This window comes from Theropithecus gelada, chromosome 5 (assembly GCF_003255815.1).
Source record: "Theropithecus gelada isolate Dixy chromosome 5, Tgel_1.0, whole genome shotgun sequence".
Lineage (NCBI taxonomy): Eukaryota > Metazoa > Chordata > Mammalia > Primates > Cercopithecidae > Theropithecus > Theropithecus gelada.
The window spans coordinates 169,111,307-169,129,000 of NC_037672.1; the positions used below are offsets into that span (position 1 = coordinate 169,111,307).

The window sequence follows — 17,694 nt, forward strand, 5'->3', positions numbered from 1 at the left end:
TAAGTACGATGTGGTGCTGAGAAGAATGTATATTCTGTTGATTTGGGGTGGAGAGTTCTATAGATGTCTATTAGGTCTGCTTGCTGCAGAGATGAGTTCAATTCCTGGATATCCTTGTTCACTTTCTGTCTCGTTGATCTGTCTAATGTTGACAGTGGAGTGTTGAAGTCTCCCATTATTATTGTATGGGAGTCTAAGTCTCTTTGTAAATCTCTAAGGACTTGCTCTATGAATCTGGGTGCTCCTGTATTGGGTGCATATATATTTAGGATAGTTAGCTCTTCCTGTTGAATTGATCCCTTTACCATTATGTAATGGCCTTCTTTGTCTCTTTTGATCTTTGATGGTTTAAAGTCTGTTTTATCAGAGACTAGTATTGCAACCCCCGCTTTTTTTTGTTCTCCATTTGCTTGGTAAATCTTCCTCCATCCCTTTATTTTGAGCCTATGTATGTCTCTGCGTGTGAGATGAGTCTCCTGAATACAGCAGACTGATGGGTCTTGACTCTTTATCCAGTTTGCCAGTCTGTGTCTCTTAATTGGAGCATTTAGTCCATTTACATTTAAGGTTAAGATTGTTATGTGTGAACTTGATCCTGCCATTATGATATTAACTGGTTATTTTGCTCGTTAGTTGATGCAGTTTCTTCCTAGCCTCGATGGTCTTTACATTTTGGCATGTTTTTGAGATGGCTGGTACCGGTTGTTCCTTTCCATGTTTAGTGCTTCCTTCAGGGTCTCTTGTAAGGCAGGCCTAGTGGTGACAAAATCTCTAAGCATTTGCTTATCTGTAAAGGATTTTATTTCTCCTTCACTTATGAAACTCAGTTTGGCTGGATATGAAATTCTGGGTTTAAAATTCTTTTCTTTAAGAATGTTGAATATTGGCCCCCACTCTCTTCTGGCTTGTAGAGTTTCTGCCGAGAGATCTGCTGTGAGTCTGATGGGCTTCCCTTTGTGGGTAACCCGATCTTTCTCTCTGGCTGCCCTTAAGATTTTTTCCTTCATTTCAACTTTGGTGAATCTGGCAATTATGTGTCTTGGAGTTGCTCTTCTCGAGGAGTATCTTTGTGGCGTTCTCTGTATTTCCTGGATTTGAATGTTAGCCTGCCCTACTAGGTTGGGGAAGTTCTCCTGGATGATATCCTGAAGAGTGTTTTCCAACTTGGTTCCATTTTCCCCCTCACTTTCAGGCACCCCAATCAGACGTAGATTTGGTCTTTTTACATAATCCCATACTTCTTGCAGGCTTTGTTCATTTCTTTTTCTTCTTTTTTCTTTTGGTTTCTCTTCTCGCTTCATTTCATTCATTTGATCCTCAATCGCTGATACTCTTTCTTCCAGTTGATCGAGTCGGTTACTGAAGCTTGTGCATTTGTCATGTATTTCTCGTGTCATGGTTTTCATCTCTTTCATTTCGTTTAGGACCTTCTCTGCATTAATTACTCTAGCCGTCAATTCTTCCACTTTTTTTTCAAGATTTTTAGTTTCTTTGCGCTGGGTACGTAATTCCTCCTTTAGCTCTGAGAAATTTGATGGACTGAAGCCTTCTTCTCTCATCTCGTCAAAGTCATTCTCCGTCCAGCTTTGATCCGTTGCTGGCGATGAGCTGCGCTCCTTTGCCGGGGGAGATGCGCACTTATTTTTTGAATTTCCAGCTTTTCTGCCCTGCTTTTTCCCCATCTTTGTGGTTTTATCTGCCTCTGGTCTTTGATGATGGTGATGTACTGATGGGGTTTTGGTGTAGGTGTCCTTCCTGTTTGAGAGTTTTCCTTCTAACAGTCAGGACCCTCAGCTGTAGGTCTGTTGGAGATTGCTTGAGGTCCACTCCAGACCCTGTTTGCCTGGGTATCAGCAGCAGAGGCTGCAGAAGATAGAATATTTCTGAACAGCGAGTGTACCTGTCTGATTCTTGCTTTGGAAGCTTCCTCTCAGGGGGGTACTCCACCCTGTGAGGTGTGGGGTGTCAGACCGCCCCTAGTGGGGGATGTCTCCCAGTTAGGCTACTCAGGGGTCAGGGACCCGCTTGAGCAGGGAGTCTGTCCCTTCTCAGATCTCAACCTCCGTGTTGGGAGATCCACTGCTCTCTTCAAAGCTGTCAGACAGAGTCGTTTGCGTCTGCAGAGGTGTCTGCTGCTTTGTTATTGTTTACTGTGTCCTGCCCCCAGAGGTGGAGTCTACAGAGACAGGCAGGTTTCCTTGAGCTGCTGTGAGCTCCACCCAGTTCGAGCTTCCCAGCAGCTTTGTTTACCTACTTAAGCCTCAGCAATGGTGGGCGCCCCTCCCCCAGCCTCGCTGCTGCCTTGCCAGTAGATCACAGACTGCTGTGATAGCAATGAGGGAGGCTCCGTGGGTGTGGGACCCTCCCGGCCAGGTGTGGGATATGATCTCCTGGTGTGCCTGTTTGCTCAAAGCGCAGTATTGGGGTGGGAGTTACCCGATTCTCCAGGTGTTGTGTGTCTCAGTTCCCCTGGCTAGGAAAAGGGATTCCCTTCCCCCTTGCGCTTCCCAGGTGAGGCAATGCCTCGCCCTGCTTCAGCTCTCGCTGGTCGCTGGTCGGGCTGCAGCAGCTGACCAGTACCGATCGTCCAGCCCTCCCCAGTGAGATGAACCCAGTACCTCAGTTGAAAATGCTGAAATCACCGGTCTTCTGTGTCGCTGGCACTGGGAGTTGAAGACTGGAGCTGCTCCTATTCGGCCATCTTGCTCTGCCCTCTTCAAATACATTTTTAATTCATCTCCTCAATCTCACTATACACAACACTGCCCACCCCGCCCCCCACACACAGGTCTACCCACCACCATTGCCACCACTACCAATGGCAACAATACAAAAACAAACAGAAATATATAGACCATCATTAGTAACAATCTTGGACGCATTAACTAGTTAATTTTTCTACTTTAAAATTTTTTAGGAAGTTTTGTACACACTTATGTTATCTAAAATAATATGTTTCATTTTTTCTTAACTATATACATATATAGAGCTTTTATTTTTTTCTTGCCTTATATCACTTGACAGTATCAATAGATAGTATCGATAGGGTTCAGTTGTATAGAATTATTGATGCTTGACATTATGTTTCTAACCTCAAGGGGAGAGTGTTCACTATTTCATCAATGATGTATGGCATTTGCTGTATTTTCACTGTGGATACCCTTTGTCAAATTCATGAAAGTTCCCTTCTATTCCTAGGTTTCTGAAAATTTTCATTATGAATGTTTATCAACTTTTACTCCAATGAATATTTTGCCTATACTGAGATAACATTAAGACCTATATTTTATTCTGTTCGTGTGGTGAACTAGGTATTGATTGATTTTGAATGTTAAGCCAACGTTGTATTTCTGGAATAAATTTCTATTGGTCGTGGTATATTTTAAAATATTGGTAGATTAAATTTGCTAATATTTTGTTAAGGATTTCTCCACCTGTATGAGAGACATAAATCTGTAGCATTCCTTTCTCACAATGCTCTTACCTGGCTTTGATATCAGATCTATGCTGGCAAGTAAATAAAAATAAGTTCCTCTGTTTTCTAAAAAATTTGTGTAATATTACTGTTTCTTACTTTAATGTCAGAAAAATTCATCAGAGTGTTCACCTAGGCCTGGAGTTTTCAACTTTTAAAAATAGATATAGGAGGCCGGGCGTGGTGGCTCACACCTGTAATCCCAGCACTTTGGGAGGCCCAGGCGGGCAGATCACGAGCAGGAGATCAAGACCATCCTGGTTAATAAGGTGAAACCCTGTCTCTACTAAAAATACAAAAAATTATCCGGGCGAGGTGGCGGGCGCCTGTAGTCCCAGCTACTCTGGAGGCTGAGGCAGGAGAATGGCGTGAACCCGGGAGGCGGAGCTTGCAGTGAGCCGAGATTGCGCCACTGCACTCCAGCCTGGGCGACAGAGCGAGACTCCGTTTCAAAAAAATAAAAAAATAGATATAGGACTATTTTGATATTAAATTTCTTCTTGTTAATCTTGGTAACTTTTTTTTTAAAAGAAGGAATCTATTCATTTAAGTGTGGCTATTTGTTTTCTATATGTCTCATTTGTTATAAAATCCTCGATTCATCCTTTTTCTGCTTTTTTGGTTACACAAACAGGATTTTTATTACTTCATTTCTCTTTATTGTTAGGTTTTATATTAAACATTCTTGTGCTACTTTAAACTTTTTTTAAAATTTATTTTTATTTTTATTTATTTATTTTTTTTTTTGAGACCGAGTCTCACTCTGTCACCCGGGCTAGAGTGCAGTGATGCGATTTCGGCTCACTACAACCTCTGCTGCCCAGGTTCACGCGATTCTCCTGCCTCAGCCTCCTGAGTAACTGGGATTACAGGTGCCTGCCACTGTGCCCGGCTAATTTTTGTAGTTTTAGTGGAGACGGGGTTTCACCATCTTGGCCAGGCTGGTCTTGAACTCGTGACCTCGTGATCCACCCGTCTCGGCCTCCCAACGTGCTGGGATTACAGGCGTGAGCCACCGTGCGCGGCGTTACCCTGGAGATTTCAGTATGGGTTATTAACTTATTACACTTCACTCTAATTAAGATGTACCACTTCCAGAATAAGGCAACCCCAACAATTTACTACCTTTCTGGTTATGTCTCTTACTACTCCACCTTATAAAAAACCACACTCTTGCCATACCAAACCCTAGTTGGTATTCCTAATCTCCCTATATGCACTCACCTCTCAGTACCATGTTGTGATGCTTGTTTTCTGCCTGCTTACCCATTGCCTTTAAAAAAGTATACTGTATAAATTGTATTGTGTATATTTAAGGCTCACAACATAATGTTATGGGACACACATAGATTGTAAAATGATTACTATAGTGAAGCAGATTAACATATGTATTATCTCAATTACTTTTGTTTGTGTCACAACAGCAGATAAAATCTACTTATTTATCCAAACTCCCTAATACAATACCATTTTATTAAGTTAATCCTTATGTACACTAGAGCTCTAAACTTGTTTATCTTACATATGTGCTGTTTTATATCTTTTGACTTACATCTCCCTGTTTCCCACCCGCCCTCACTCCCCTGCCTCTTCCCAAGAATGAAACAGTAGTTACTGTCTGTTTATCGGTCCCATCTCATTGTGATAAATCCTTTGTCTGCCTCATAGTACAAAGTGCATTAATTCTTTTCTCCATTCCTTTCACAGGGGAACAAATCACTATACTATTGATTTCTCACCCAAAGACAGAAAGACACAGTCCCAGCTCTCAATGCTCTTGTAGGTTATTAAAATACATTTTAAATCACAGTATTCTGGGTTTTTTTCTCTCAAACTTGATATTAAAGTTAATAACTGTGGTGTTCCTCATTTCATCCCCAGACCTTGTCACAGAATAGGTGCTTAATATGTGCTTTTGAATAAATGAATGAATAGCTTTCTTCATTTCCCCCGAGTAATAAGCCCAAATTTTTAGCACCTCATTTTCATATGGCACTCACAAAATATGTGTGGTGTACCTGTTATGTGGCAGTCACTCTTCTAGCTGCTGGGGACATTACGATGAAGATCAAAAAGTTCCTGCTTCTGCGGAGCATACATCCCAGTGGGAACATTAGTCAGTTAACAGGTGCAAACATAAATGTAGAATAGTAAGTAATATATGGGGGGAAAAAAAGCAAGTTTGGGAACTAGGTCCTGATGTCCTGGGGATGCTGGTTTAATTGTGTTAATTATGAAAAATTTCTCCAAAAAATCATATATGAGCAGAGGTCTGACTATAAAAATTCTTGAGTGTTTCAACTGCTTATGCTCAAGATTCCTCAGAAAAAGTGTAAAAACACTGATTTAAGTTTTTCTTGTATTCTACTTAGTTGTAAGAAATAGTTAAAATACTTTGAATTGTCATCAGCAGGTTTTTTTTTTTCCTCCTTCTGACATAAACCTACTTTATCTCTCAGTATTCCATCTTATGAGATCTCTATTTAGATCAATTTTATTATGTTCCAAACAGGATTTTCAACAGCCCTGTCTGTACAAATTCATTCACCCCCATTTCTTCTTATGTAAAGTCTCCCTAGCCCCATACTTAACACAAAAACTATTTTAATTCTCTACTCTTCTTCCAATTTGAGCTGAAATCTCACTTTTCCTAATTGGAGTTTCCAGTTTATACAAAGTTCATTAGTTTGCCACAATTTTGAAACTCTTCTAGGGCTTATTGTTTAGTTCATTCAATTCCACAAATATGTTACCACCTCACAATTGCTGGTTTGTAAGTTTTCCCTATATCTTTTCAATCATAGAATATTTCTAGCTGTTTCAGGCCTGGGGTTATACTATCCATATTTTCAATTTCCCTACCCAGTGGTGCACAAAGTAGATGATCAATAAACACATCAAAAATTGGTAGGCATGCCAATGTACAAGACTGCCATACTAAATAAAATGTCATTTAGCTGGGGAAAAAATGCCAGGTACACAATGAGAAAATTAACATAAATTTCATGTTAAGTATCTACTATCTGCCTTGAGTATACATAGTATCAAAGATATATTTGTAAGACAGCAATTTTTCTGCTTAATAAACATACATTTAAATGTAATATTTAATTTGTATATTTTGATTATTTAAAACATCTCACATACCTTTCATACTATTTTGAACAGCAGATGGTATACTAAGTCTCATATTTAAAGAAAGATGCTGAATTGATTTTATATTTGATAATAGTAAATTATATTATAAATTTCAGTGTTGAAATAGGTGTAGCAATAGAGAAATAACCACTGTTAAAACATCTGAATATTATCATAAATATTCAAACATACGATTTTTTTTTTGTTTAGTCTTCTACTTTATTTTGTTTTGTTGTTTGCAAAAGCAATGTAAAACTGTATGAGACAATATAGACCATGATGCTCTACCTATTAGAACTTAAGATGAGTTGATAGAATTTTCAGTAAAAACTGCTGGCTTTGTGTATAAAAATGTACCATTTTAAATCCTATTCTCACAACTGCAAAGAAGGAATGTCTAGTACGCCATAATTGGTGACTCATGAGTTTTGTTTTATACCTTTAGAGAATCATTCATTCATTTAAAAAGCTTTATCTCATGAGATTCATCACTCTGAACACCAAATTGATGTACAAATAAAATAAATTTCCCTTTAATTGACAAATGTTCTAATGAATGGGTAGCTTTAAATTTTTATTTTGTAGTCTTAGAAGTGACTAACTCTAAAGGCTCAATTCTAAAAATAACTGTACAAAAATGTTTTAAAAGAAGCTTTGGGTGGATGTATACATTTTACTTAGGGCACATGAATTTAAAAATAAAAATATGTTGACAGGGAGCGGTGACTCATGCCTGTAATCTCAGCACTTTGGGAGGCCTACCTGGGAAAATCACCTGAGGCCAGAAGTTCAAGACCAGCCTGAGTAATGTGGCGAAACCCTCTCTACTAAAAATACAAAAATTAGCTGGGCATGATGGCAGGTGCCTGTAATCCTAGCTACTCAGGAGGCTGAGGCAGGAGAATCGCTTGAACTTGGAAGGTGGAGCTTGCAGTGAGCCGAGATCACGACGCTGCACTCCAGCCTGGGTGATAGAGCGAAACTCTGTCTCCAATAAATAAATAAATAAATAAGTAAATAAGTTAAAGAAAGGAAAGGCTGCTTTACAGTACAATTTTCTTTTTTTATTATTTGCATAGTTTTGGGAAAAACAATTACATGGATACATTTTTTAGTGATGACTTCTGAGATTTGGGTGTACCCATCACCTGAGCAGTGTACACTGTCCCCGATGTGTAGTCTTTTATCCTTTACCCTTCCCCCTGAGTGCCCAGAGTCCATAATATTATTCTTATGCTTTTGTTTCCTCATATCATAGCTCCCACTTATAAGTGAGAACATATGATGTTTGATTTTCCACTCCTGAGTTACTTCACCTAAACTGATGGTCTCCAACTCCATCCAGGTTGCTGCAAATGCCATTATTTCATTCCTTTTTTTTTGGCTAAGTAGTATTCCATGGTATGTATGCCACATTTTCTTTATACACTCATTGTGTAATGGGCATTTAGGCTGGTTCCATATTTTTGCAACTGTGAATTGTGCTGTTATAAACATGCATATGTAAGTGTCTTTTTCTTATAATGACTTCTTTCCCTCTGAGTAGATACCCACTAGTGGGCTTGTGAATCAAATGGTAGTTCTACTTTTAGTTCTTTAGAAAATTTCCATACTGTTTTCCATAGTGGTTGTACTAGTTTACATTCCCACTAGCAGTGTAAAAGTATTCATTTTTAATCACATCCATACCAACATCCACTATTTTATGATTTTTAAATTATGGCCATTTTCGCAGGAGTAAGATGGTATCACATTATGGTTTTGATTTGGATTTGCTTCATAATTAGTGATGCTGAGCACTTTTTCATATGTTTGTTGGCCATTTGTATATCTTCTTTGGAGAATTGTCTGTTCATGTCCTTAGCTCACCTTTTGATGGAATTTTTTGTTTTTTCTTGCTGATTTGAGTTCCTTGTAGATTCTGAATGTTAGTCCTTTGTCAGATGTATAGTTTATGAAGATGCTTTCCCACTCTGTTGGTTGTTTACTCTGCTGATTATATCTTTTCCTGCACAGAGACTTTTGAGTTTAATTAAGTCCCATCTATTTATCTTTGTTTTTCTTGCATTTGCTTTGGGGTTCTTGGTCATGAAGTCTTTGCCTAAGCCAATGTCTAGAAGGCTTTTTCTGATTTTATCTTCTAGAATTTTTATGATTTTAGGTCTAAGATTTAAGTTTTTGATCCATCTTGAATTGATTTTTGTATAAATTGAGTGATGAGGATCCAGTTTTGTTCTTCTGTATGTAGCTTGCCAATTATTCCAGCACGATTTATTGAATAGGTTGTCCTTTCTCTACTTTGTGTTTTTGTTCACTGTGTCAAAAATCAGTGGGCTATAAGTATTTGCTTTTATTTCTGGGCTCTCTATTCTGTTCCAGTGGTGTACTTGCCTGTTTTTATACCAATATCATGCTGTTTTGATAACTATAGCCTTGTAGTATAATTTGAAGTCTGGTAATGTGATGCCTCCAGATTTGTTTTTTTCTTATTCTTGCTTTGGTTATGTGGGATCTTTTTTGGTTCCATATGAATTTTAGGATTACTTTTTCTAGTTCTGTGAAGAGTTATGATAGCGTTTTGATTGGAATTGCATTAAATGTATAGATTGCTTTTGGTAGTATAGACATTTTCACAATATTGATTCTACCCATCCATGAACATGGGATGTGTTTTCATTTGTTTGTGTCATCAGTCACTTCTTTCAGCAGTGTTTTGTAGTTTTCCTTGTAGAAATATTTCACCTTCTTGGTTAGGTATATTCCCAAGTTTGTTTTTTTTTTTTTTTTTTATTGGCTCTTATTACAGTGGTTAAGTTGTTGATTTGATTCTCAGCTTAGTCACTGTTGGTACACAGCAGTGTTACTGATTTGTATTCATTGATTTTGTATACTGAAACCTTACTGAATTCATTTATCAGTAAATGAATTTTATTGATAAAATTAATTGGATTTAATAAAATAAAATATTTGCAACCTATGTAATTAACAAAAATATAAAATAGTATGTAAAAAACAAAAATTATTTTTAAAAATGCTTGAACAATCATTTCACAGTGAAAGAAATACAAATGATGAAAATATAAGAAATTATTAATTCATAGCAGTCGAGAAATGTCAAATTAAAATATGAAAAATATATATTTTACTGATGAAGTTGGAAATGTACAATGTGTCTCAGGATGTGTCAAAACCATTATACGTACTTTAGAGATATCTCAGTAATTCCATTTCTAGGAATTTATGCTTCTCTTTCAAAAATGCATAACTGTGAAAAGTAAAGATGTTCATTGTAATGATAAATGAATTCAGTAAACTAGTAAACTAGGAGCTTTTTGGATGAGTCTTTAGGGTTTTCATGGTACATGATTATATCATTGGTGAACCATGACAGTTTGACTTCCTCTTTACCAATTTGGATGCCCCTTATTTCTTTCTCTTGTCTGATTGCCCTGGCTAGGACTTCCAGTACTATGTTGAAAAGAAGTGGTGAAAGTGGGCATCCTTGTTTTGTTCCAGTTCTCAGGGGAATGCTTTGAACTCTGCAACCCCCCACGCCCCATTCAATATAATGTTGCCTGTGGGTTTGTCATAAATGGCTTTTATTACCTTGAGGTGTGTCCCCTCTATGCCTATTTTACTGAGGGTTTTCATCATAAAGGGACACTGGATTTTGTCAGATGCTTTTTCTGCATCTATTGAGATAATCATATGATTTTTGTTTTTAATTCTGTCTATGTGGTGTATCACATTTATTGACTTGCACCTGGCATAAAATTTTCTTTTTAAATAGGATTTATGGAATTACATAGAGCTAGTTAAAACCACAGACTATATAAGTCCAAGAGACCTTACAGCTAATTTTGTCATTAATGGAAGAAAGATTTATGTCTTTTAAACATTTCCCCACGTTATATGGCTAATTTGTAACTACGGAAGTGCTAGTGAACATTAGTGTCTCTTTTATTTATTTACATGTAACTTAGGTAGCACAATGTTTATGCCAAGATGTAACTGTGTCGGGTTAAAAAATTTATATGAAGTAATGTAACACAATACTTTGTACATTACAGATGCTCAATAACTAGCTGCTATAGACATGAAATTTCTCACTGATTTATTTTCCATTTAGGTTGAAAAGTAATAAGTGACATTTTCTCCTAAGAAATCAAACAGGGAAGCAAAGAAGAAGTTTTGTTTTTTGTTTTTGGTTTTGGTTTTTTAAGGCCAAATGTCATTTAAACATATTGTTTCTTTTCCTTTGATTGGAGAGGTTTTCAGTCTGCTTTGTGAGAATATAATTTCTTATCAATCCCCAGCCATTTGATCTTGGCGGTCAGCACTATTGAATTTAAGGGCAGTAGTAGTAAGAAACTAAGAAAAGAAAGATGCCTTTTTTCTGAGGAATCACTGATATGGAAACCAAATTTCCTAACACAATTTTGAATTCTAGTAATACAAAATGAATAACATGTTTGTAAATCAAGGTTACTACAGTGAAAAATATAAAGATTAAAAAAATTTAAAGATTTTTAAAAAGTGTTTTTTAAACTTCCATATCCTATTAATGAATAAACACCTTGTTTTAAAGGGTACTAGAAATATTCTTTCTTAAATGATGAGTTATAAGTACATATTATTAGGCACTCAAACACATACACATACAAATACATATTAATTACTCAGCTTAAATCTGTAATACTTAACAATTGTATTAAAGTCAAGACCAGAGTAAATGCCTGTTACAAATTATTTATTGTTAACTATATAATTAGATAAGAAATTGTGAGTTATGAAGAAAGAGGAGGCAAAATATTATTATTTGAAATAAACATTGTGTATCTGTAAAACACTAGTTTTTAAAAATTATTTAAAAAATAGTTCAGTATGATGTCTGAATAAGAAGTATAAAAATATATAGTGTGTGCCATTTAGAAAAATGTAATGAAAGAAAGGATACTACACATAATGCAATGAAGATAAAACACATCTACAAAAATTTACCAAAAATTGCATAGGACTAAAAGAATGAAAATTGTATAAAATGCCACTGAGGTCCAAGGGCACAACACTTGAAAAACAGCTGATACATATAAAAATATCAATTATATAAGAATGAACCAGAAAATCTAATGTAATCTGAAAAACAAAATCCAGAAAGGCCATTTTATTAAACAGTTCACACAGAAAAGTAAACATGTTATTAGTTGGAAAAAGAATACAGCAAGAAATGGCTTTGTATACATTAAAAGAGGTTACTACTATGATGTTTCCAGTGCAAGCATTGGCATAACAGTGAAATGCCATGGTAATTTTTAAATATGCACGAGCAAGTGTACAAAATTTTGTATGTAGTGTTTTAAAGCAGGGAAGAAAAAGCAACTTACTCAATACTTTTTTTCTTTTTTTTAACGACAGAGTCTCATTCTGTCATGCATGCTGGAGTGCAGTGGCCCAGTCTTGGCTTACTGCAACCTCTGCCTTCTGTGTTCAAGCGATTTTCATTCCTCAGTCTCCCCAGTAGCTGGGATTACAAGTGTGTGCCACCACGCCTGGCTAATTCTTGTATTTTTAGTAGAGACAGCATTTCGCCAGGTTGGCCAGGCAGGTCTCAAACTCGGCCTCGGGTGATCAGCGTGCCTTGGCCTCCCAAAGTGCTGGAATTACAGACTTGAGCCACTGTGAACAACCTCAATAAATGGTATTTCTATAACTGTCTGAACTTTTGTTTTGAAAAAAATAAAAATTATATTTATCTCACTTCTCACACCAAAACATATTCCGGATGTTTCAAAAATTTTAATAGCTAAAATACAACTCTGAGTTTTTAAATGGATACTAAAAATGATATTGGACTAGGGAAGATCTTCTTTGTAAATATGTAAAATATAAAATGAGAAATTATAAAAGAAAAAATAAAATCTGGATTAAAAAATTAATTAGATTTAATAAAATAAAATATTTGCAGCATATATAATTAACAAAAATATAAAATAGTATGTAAAAAAACAAAAATTGTTTTTAAAAATGCTTGAACAGTCATTTCACAGTGAAAGAAACACCAATGATAGAAATATAAGGAATTATTAATTCATAGTAATCAAGAAATGTCAAATTAAAATATGAGGAATATATATTTTACTGATGAAGTTGGAAATTTGCAATGTGTCTCAGGATGTGTCAAAACTCTTATAAGTACTTTAAAGATATCTCAGTAATTGCATTTCTAGGAATTTATGCTTCCCTTTCAAAAATGCATAACTGTGAAAAGCAAAGATTTTCATTGTAATGGGAAAATTAGAAATAATAGTATGTTTTCAGTGAAATGGTGTAAATTGGAATACAATCAAATAACATCAAGTATTGGAAGTAAATGAAAAGTATACAATTATTCTGGAAAAAGTCAAATTACAAATCAGTATATGTATTAGAATCTGCATACAAATATTAATAAACATACACTAAAAATTTTGGCAGTGGTTCTGCAATGTGAGATTACACTTTCTACTTCTGTGTTGTTTGCTTTTTATATTGAGTATATTTCGCTTACTTAAAGGCAATTAAAATAAAATAATACAATAAAATCTTAGTACTAGCTCCTTCTGCAGAGCACAGCAATAGGTAATGATACACATTCCAGTCTTCATATCTGTTCTAGAAGATAAAATGGCTTTTAGAGAGATGATAATCTCATTTTGTTTTCTCCTGCTAGGGAAAGGTGAACATGGGAAACCTTACCCCCTTACTGAAGAGGACCATGATGACTCAGCTTACAGGGAAAATGGTTTTAATATTTTCGTCAGCAACAATATTGCGCTAGAGAGGTCTCTGCCAGATATTCGTCATGCTAAGTGAGTATCAGCACATCAGTGATCAGGGTGGGTTTTTTTGGTTTGTTTGTTTTGTCCTTTGATTGTTTTTTTAAATGTGTATCGCTGTGAGATATGTAACCAAATATTTTATCCCAATAATTTTGATAAAACTCATATTGCATCATCTTAAATATACTTGACCTAAATTGGAGTAACCATTAAAATTTCAAAATAATTCTGAAAAATATTAAATACAAATTTTTGTTGATTGTGTTAACTCATTAAAATGAAATATTTTAAGACAATATCCATACTTTAAACTTTTGATCATGTAAACTACAAAGCAAATATTTTTTGCTGGTTATTAGAGCTACCAGAACTGTCTACATGTGCATGTCTTTTATGAACTTAATTCTCACCCCAGACAGATTTAGTGCCATGGTTGTTGCATTTTCATAAAGAATACCCTAAATGAATGCATCCATAATCCAAAAATAATAAGTAATGAGGCCGGGCGTGGTGGCTCAAGCCTGTAATCCCAGCACTTTGGGAGGCCGAGACGGGCGGATCACGAGGTCAGGAGATTGAGACCATCCTGGCTAACCCGGTGAAAGCCTGTCTCTACTAAAAAATACAAAAAACAAACAAACAAAAAAAAAAACAAAAAAAAAATAACTAGCCGGGCATGGTGGTAGGTGCCTGTAGTCCCAGCTACTCGGGAGGCTGAGGCAGGAGAATGGCATAAACCCAGGAGGCGGAGCTTGCAGTGAGCTGAGATCCGGCCACTGCACTGCAGCCAGGGTGACAGAGCGAGACTCCATCTAAAAATAAATAAATAAATAAATAAAATAAGTAATGATTTTTGGTTCAATTTCCTGTCACTTTATGAACTTGATCTAAAGTAGCTTATCTATTGACAGGGAGTTCAGTTTGTATTGAATTGTAACTGCATATTATAGCTTAAATTATAGTACTATATATACTTACCCAAAATCCATCTTTTCTCTACCCACCCCCATCTACCTCTAACATCACTTACTGTACTTTTCATTTTACTGTGTTATTGTTTATCTGATAGCATAAACAATGCCAAAGGATACTGAGAACATGGAAAGTGATAAGAATTTGGAATGTAGTATTGGCACATGTATCTGATAAATCTATCTAACTGTACTAATACAGCTATCCTTCCACCCACAACAACCCAACAAGTTTCCTTTGGAAACTCTGGTGTAACAGAGAGAAAAGGAAAAAAAAACCAGGGCAACTAATTAAAATAAGAGTTAGAAATCTAAATTAAACCAGTAATTTAAAGCAAATAAAACTCCTTAACTTTGTGCAAAGATAATTGACCCTTTAGAAAAAAATCAGTACATTATGGTTTGAAAAACTATTTTCTAGTTGCCATTTTGTATCTTTAGAAATTTATTTAAAATTATGAAATAATTACTGTTTTTCTCCTCATGTTTTATATGAAGTTGCATTTCGCAATATAGTTAAACAGAGGACTAATGTGAAGAACAAATCATTTTTTTCCTAAATTGAGTGCTTTATATGTTGACGCAGGCCTTTTAACCAGCCAAATTATCCCCAGGTTACCTGAAATTATCTACAGTAATTCTCACTGACCAAGAACATTTCTAGTTACGAGAAATTTTAATACCTAATTGCACATAATCAAAGATGCATTAAATTGCATTGTTGGCATAATAAATATGCTAAGAGAATAATTTCTATCTATCTAGTTGCCCCCTGCTCCCACACTTCAGAGTTGCCCAGGCTAGAGTGCAGTGGCATGATCTCGACTCACTGCAAGCTCTGCCTCCTGGATTCACACCATTCTCCTGCCTCAGCCTCCTCAGTAGCTGGGACTACAGTGGTCTGCCACCATGCCCAGCTAATTTTTTGTATTTTTAGTAGAGACGGGGTTTCACCATGTTAGCCAGGATGGTCTCGATCTCCTGGCCTTGTGATCTACCCGCCTCAGCCTCTCAAAGTGCTGGGATTACAGGCATGAGCCACTGCACCTGGCCCCCACCCCCACACTTCTAATCTCAATCTCTTAGTGTGTATTCAAGTAGAAATAACGACAGGTTTAGAAACAGTGGAGAAAATCACTGAAGTCAAAAGAAGGCAGTTATTCCCATTCTTCTCAAAGACTATTTTTAGTGTAATCACCATCTTTCAAGAAAAGATCTTCTCATGTAATAATGGGAAAAAAAAATGGAAAGATGTAAAATAAATTCTGAAATTTTTATTAGGGTTACTGAATTTACAGTATGAGGAAAGCACTATAATAAATGTTACAGAAGAAAAATATGGCCAAAATATAATCTGTGATAATATTCCAACTTAGTTACTAAGGCTGGATATTTAATAGGACAAGTGGTCATGTAGTAAGAAAAAAAAGAAAAATATATGAAAACAAACAAACAACAACAACAACAACAAAAACCTTGAGAGGGTTTGAAATGGATAAAAAGAAAGTGTTAAGCCTGATACTACCAAGAATAAGGTTGACTTTGGTAAGGTCAGTATTTGACTCTTAGCAATGCTGGAAGAGGAGTCTGATGTCACCTCTGATTTTGCCAGTGCCCCACCTGCAGGAAACGGAGAGCCAAAGAATGTCTTACAGGTTCCCATTGTTTAAAGTATTATGCGTTTGATTTCATCTGTGCTTCACCAAAGGCAGGTACATTTATCCACAAGAGTATGCAGCTCTGTGTAAGTGCTCTTTGAAATTATAAGATCAACTTGTGACATATTTCAGTATTATCTATTTAACTAGGCTGAAAGTGATGGACCATAGCGTTTTTATATTGACACAATCTATAGAACAGAATGCAAACTTTGTATGACTTTTAAAATAAAAATAACAGTTCTAAGAAACTTTTCCTTTTCAGTAAGCCAACTGAAACTACAGTCTCAGAGTGCTAGCAGGGAAGAGTTTATTTTTCTTTATTCTAGGATTTTGCAATGGAAGATATGGGGACTCCTATCTTGACATTTAACTGAACTCGAACTTATTCTAAAGCATACTAGCTGGACTTATGCCATGTGATAAACTATGTTGGTCACTCCCTGTATATTTAAGTGCTCTGCACTCTTTCATATTCTCATATTTAGTTTAAAAAAATCATGGTTTTATATGTTTTGATATGTAGTGCACATTCTAGTTCACTATGAAGAATATTTAAGACAAGTTATTTCAGAAATTCTAATGCATAGGTATTTTTTAAAGAAATTTCCTGATTCATTTCTTCTTCACTAGTATAAAAATAGACTGCTTTTTTGGCTTTATTATTTCCGAATCAGCACTAGATATCCTTAATTACAAGCCATAGATGAAAGACAGTATATTGGCATGTGTGCAATAACTTGATCAGTATCGAGGGAAACCCCATCCCCGATATTTAATGTGGGTTCTTTTCTATTTCCCTAAGCATTGACTGGTCTGAGAAATAAAGGGAAAGAGTACAAAAGAGAGAAATTTTGAAGCTGGGTGTCCGGGGGAGACATCACATGTCCGCAGGTTCCGTGATGCTCCCTGAGTCGTAAAACCAGCAAGTTTTTATTGGTGATTTTCAAAAGGGGAGGGAGTGTACGAATAGGGTGTGGGTCACAGAGATCACATGCTTCACAAGGTAATAAAGTGTCACAAAGCAAATGGAGGCAGAGCAAGATCAAAAGACCACAGGACAGGGCGAAATTAAAATTGCTAATGAAGTTTCGGGCATGCATTGTCATTGATGACATCTTATCAGGAGACAGAGTTTGAGAGCAGACAACCTGTCTGACCAAAATTTATTAGGCAGGAATTTCCATGTCCTAATAAGCCTGGGAGCACTACAGGAGACCGGGGCTTTTATCATCCCTTCGGCTTTGACCATAAAAGATGGCCGCCCCCACGGGGGCCGTTCATAGACCTACCCTCAGGGGTGCATTCTCTTTCTCAGGGATGTTCCTTGCTGAGAAAAAGAATTCAGCGATATTTCTGCTATTTGCTTTTGAAAGAAGAGAAATATGGCTCTGTTCCACCCGGCTCACTGGCAGTCAGAGTCCAAGGCCATCTCCCTTGTTCCCTGAACATTGCTGTTATCCTGTTCCTTTTTTCAAGGTGCCAGATTTCATATTGTTCAAGCACACATGCTCTACCAACAATTTTGCAGTTAATGCAATCATCACAGGGTCCTGAGGCAACATAGATCCTCCTCAGTTTACGAAAATGATGGGAAGTAAAGAAGAGATTAAAGTAAAGAAGAAGAGATTAAA

General features: G+C 36.3%; 1 protein-coding gene across 3 annotated transcripts in view; it reads left to right on the plus strand.

Annotated features, from left to right (window-relative positions):
- Positions 1–17,694, plus strand: part of GALNTL6 (polypeptide N-acetylgalactosaminyltransferase like 6) — a 1,222,748-nt gene that overhangs the window by 491,808 nt on the left and 713,246 nt on the right. For all 3 annotated transcript variants that reach the window (XM_025385422.1, XM_025385423.1, XM_025385424.1), the window contains one exon: positions 13,323–13,461. In XM_025385422.1, coding sequence (XP_025241207.1) covers positions 13,323–13,461 — 139 coding nt within the window. The remainder of the gene's footprint in view (positions 1–13,322; positions 13,462–17,694) is intronic.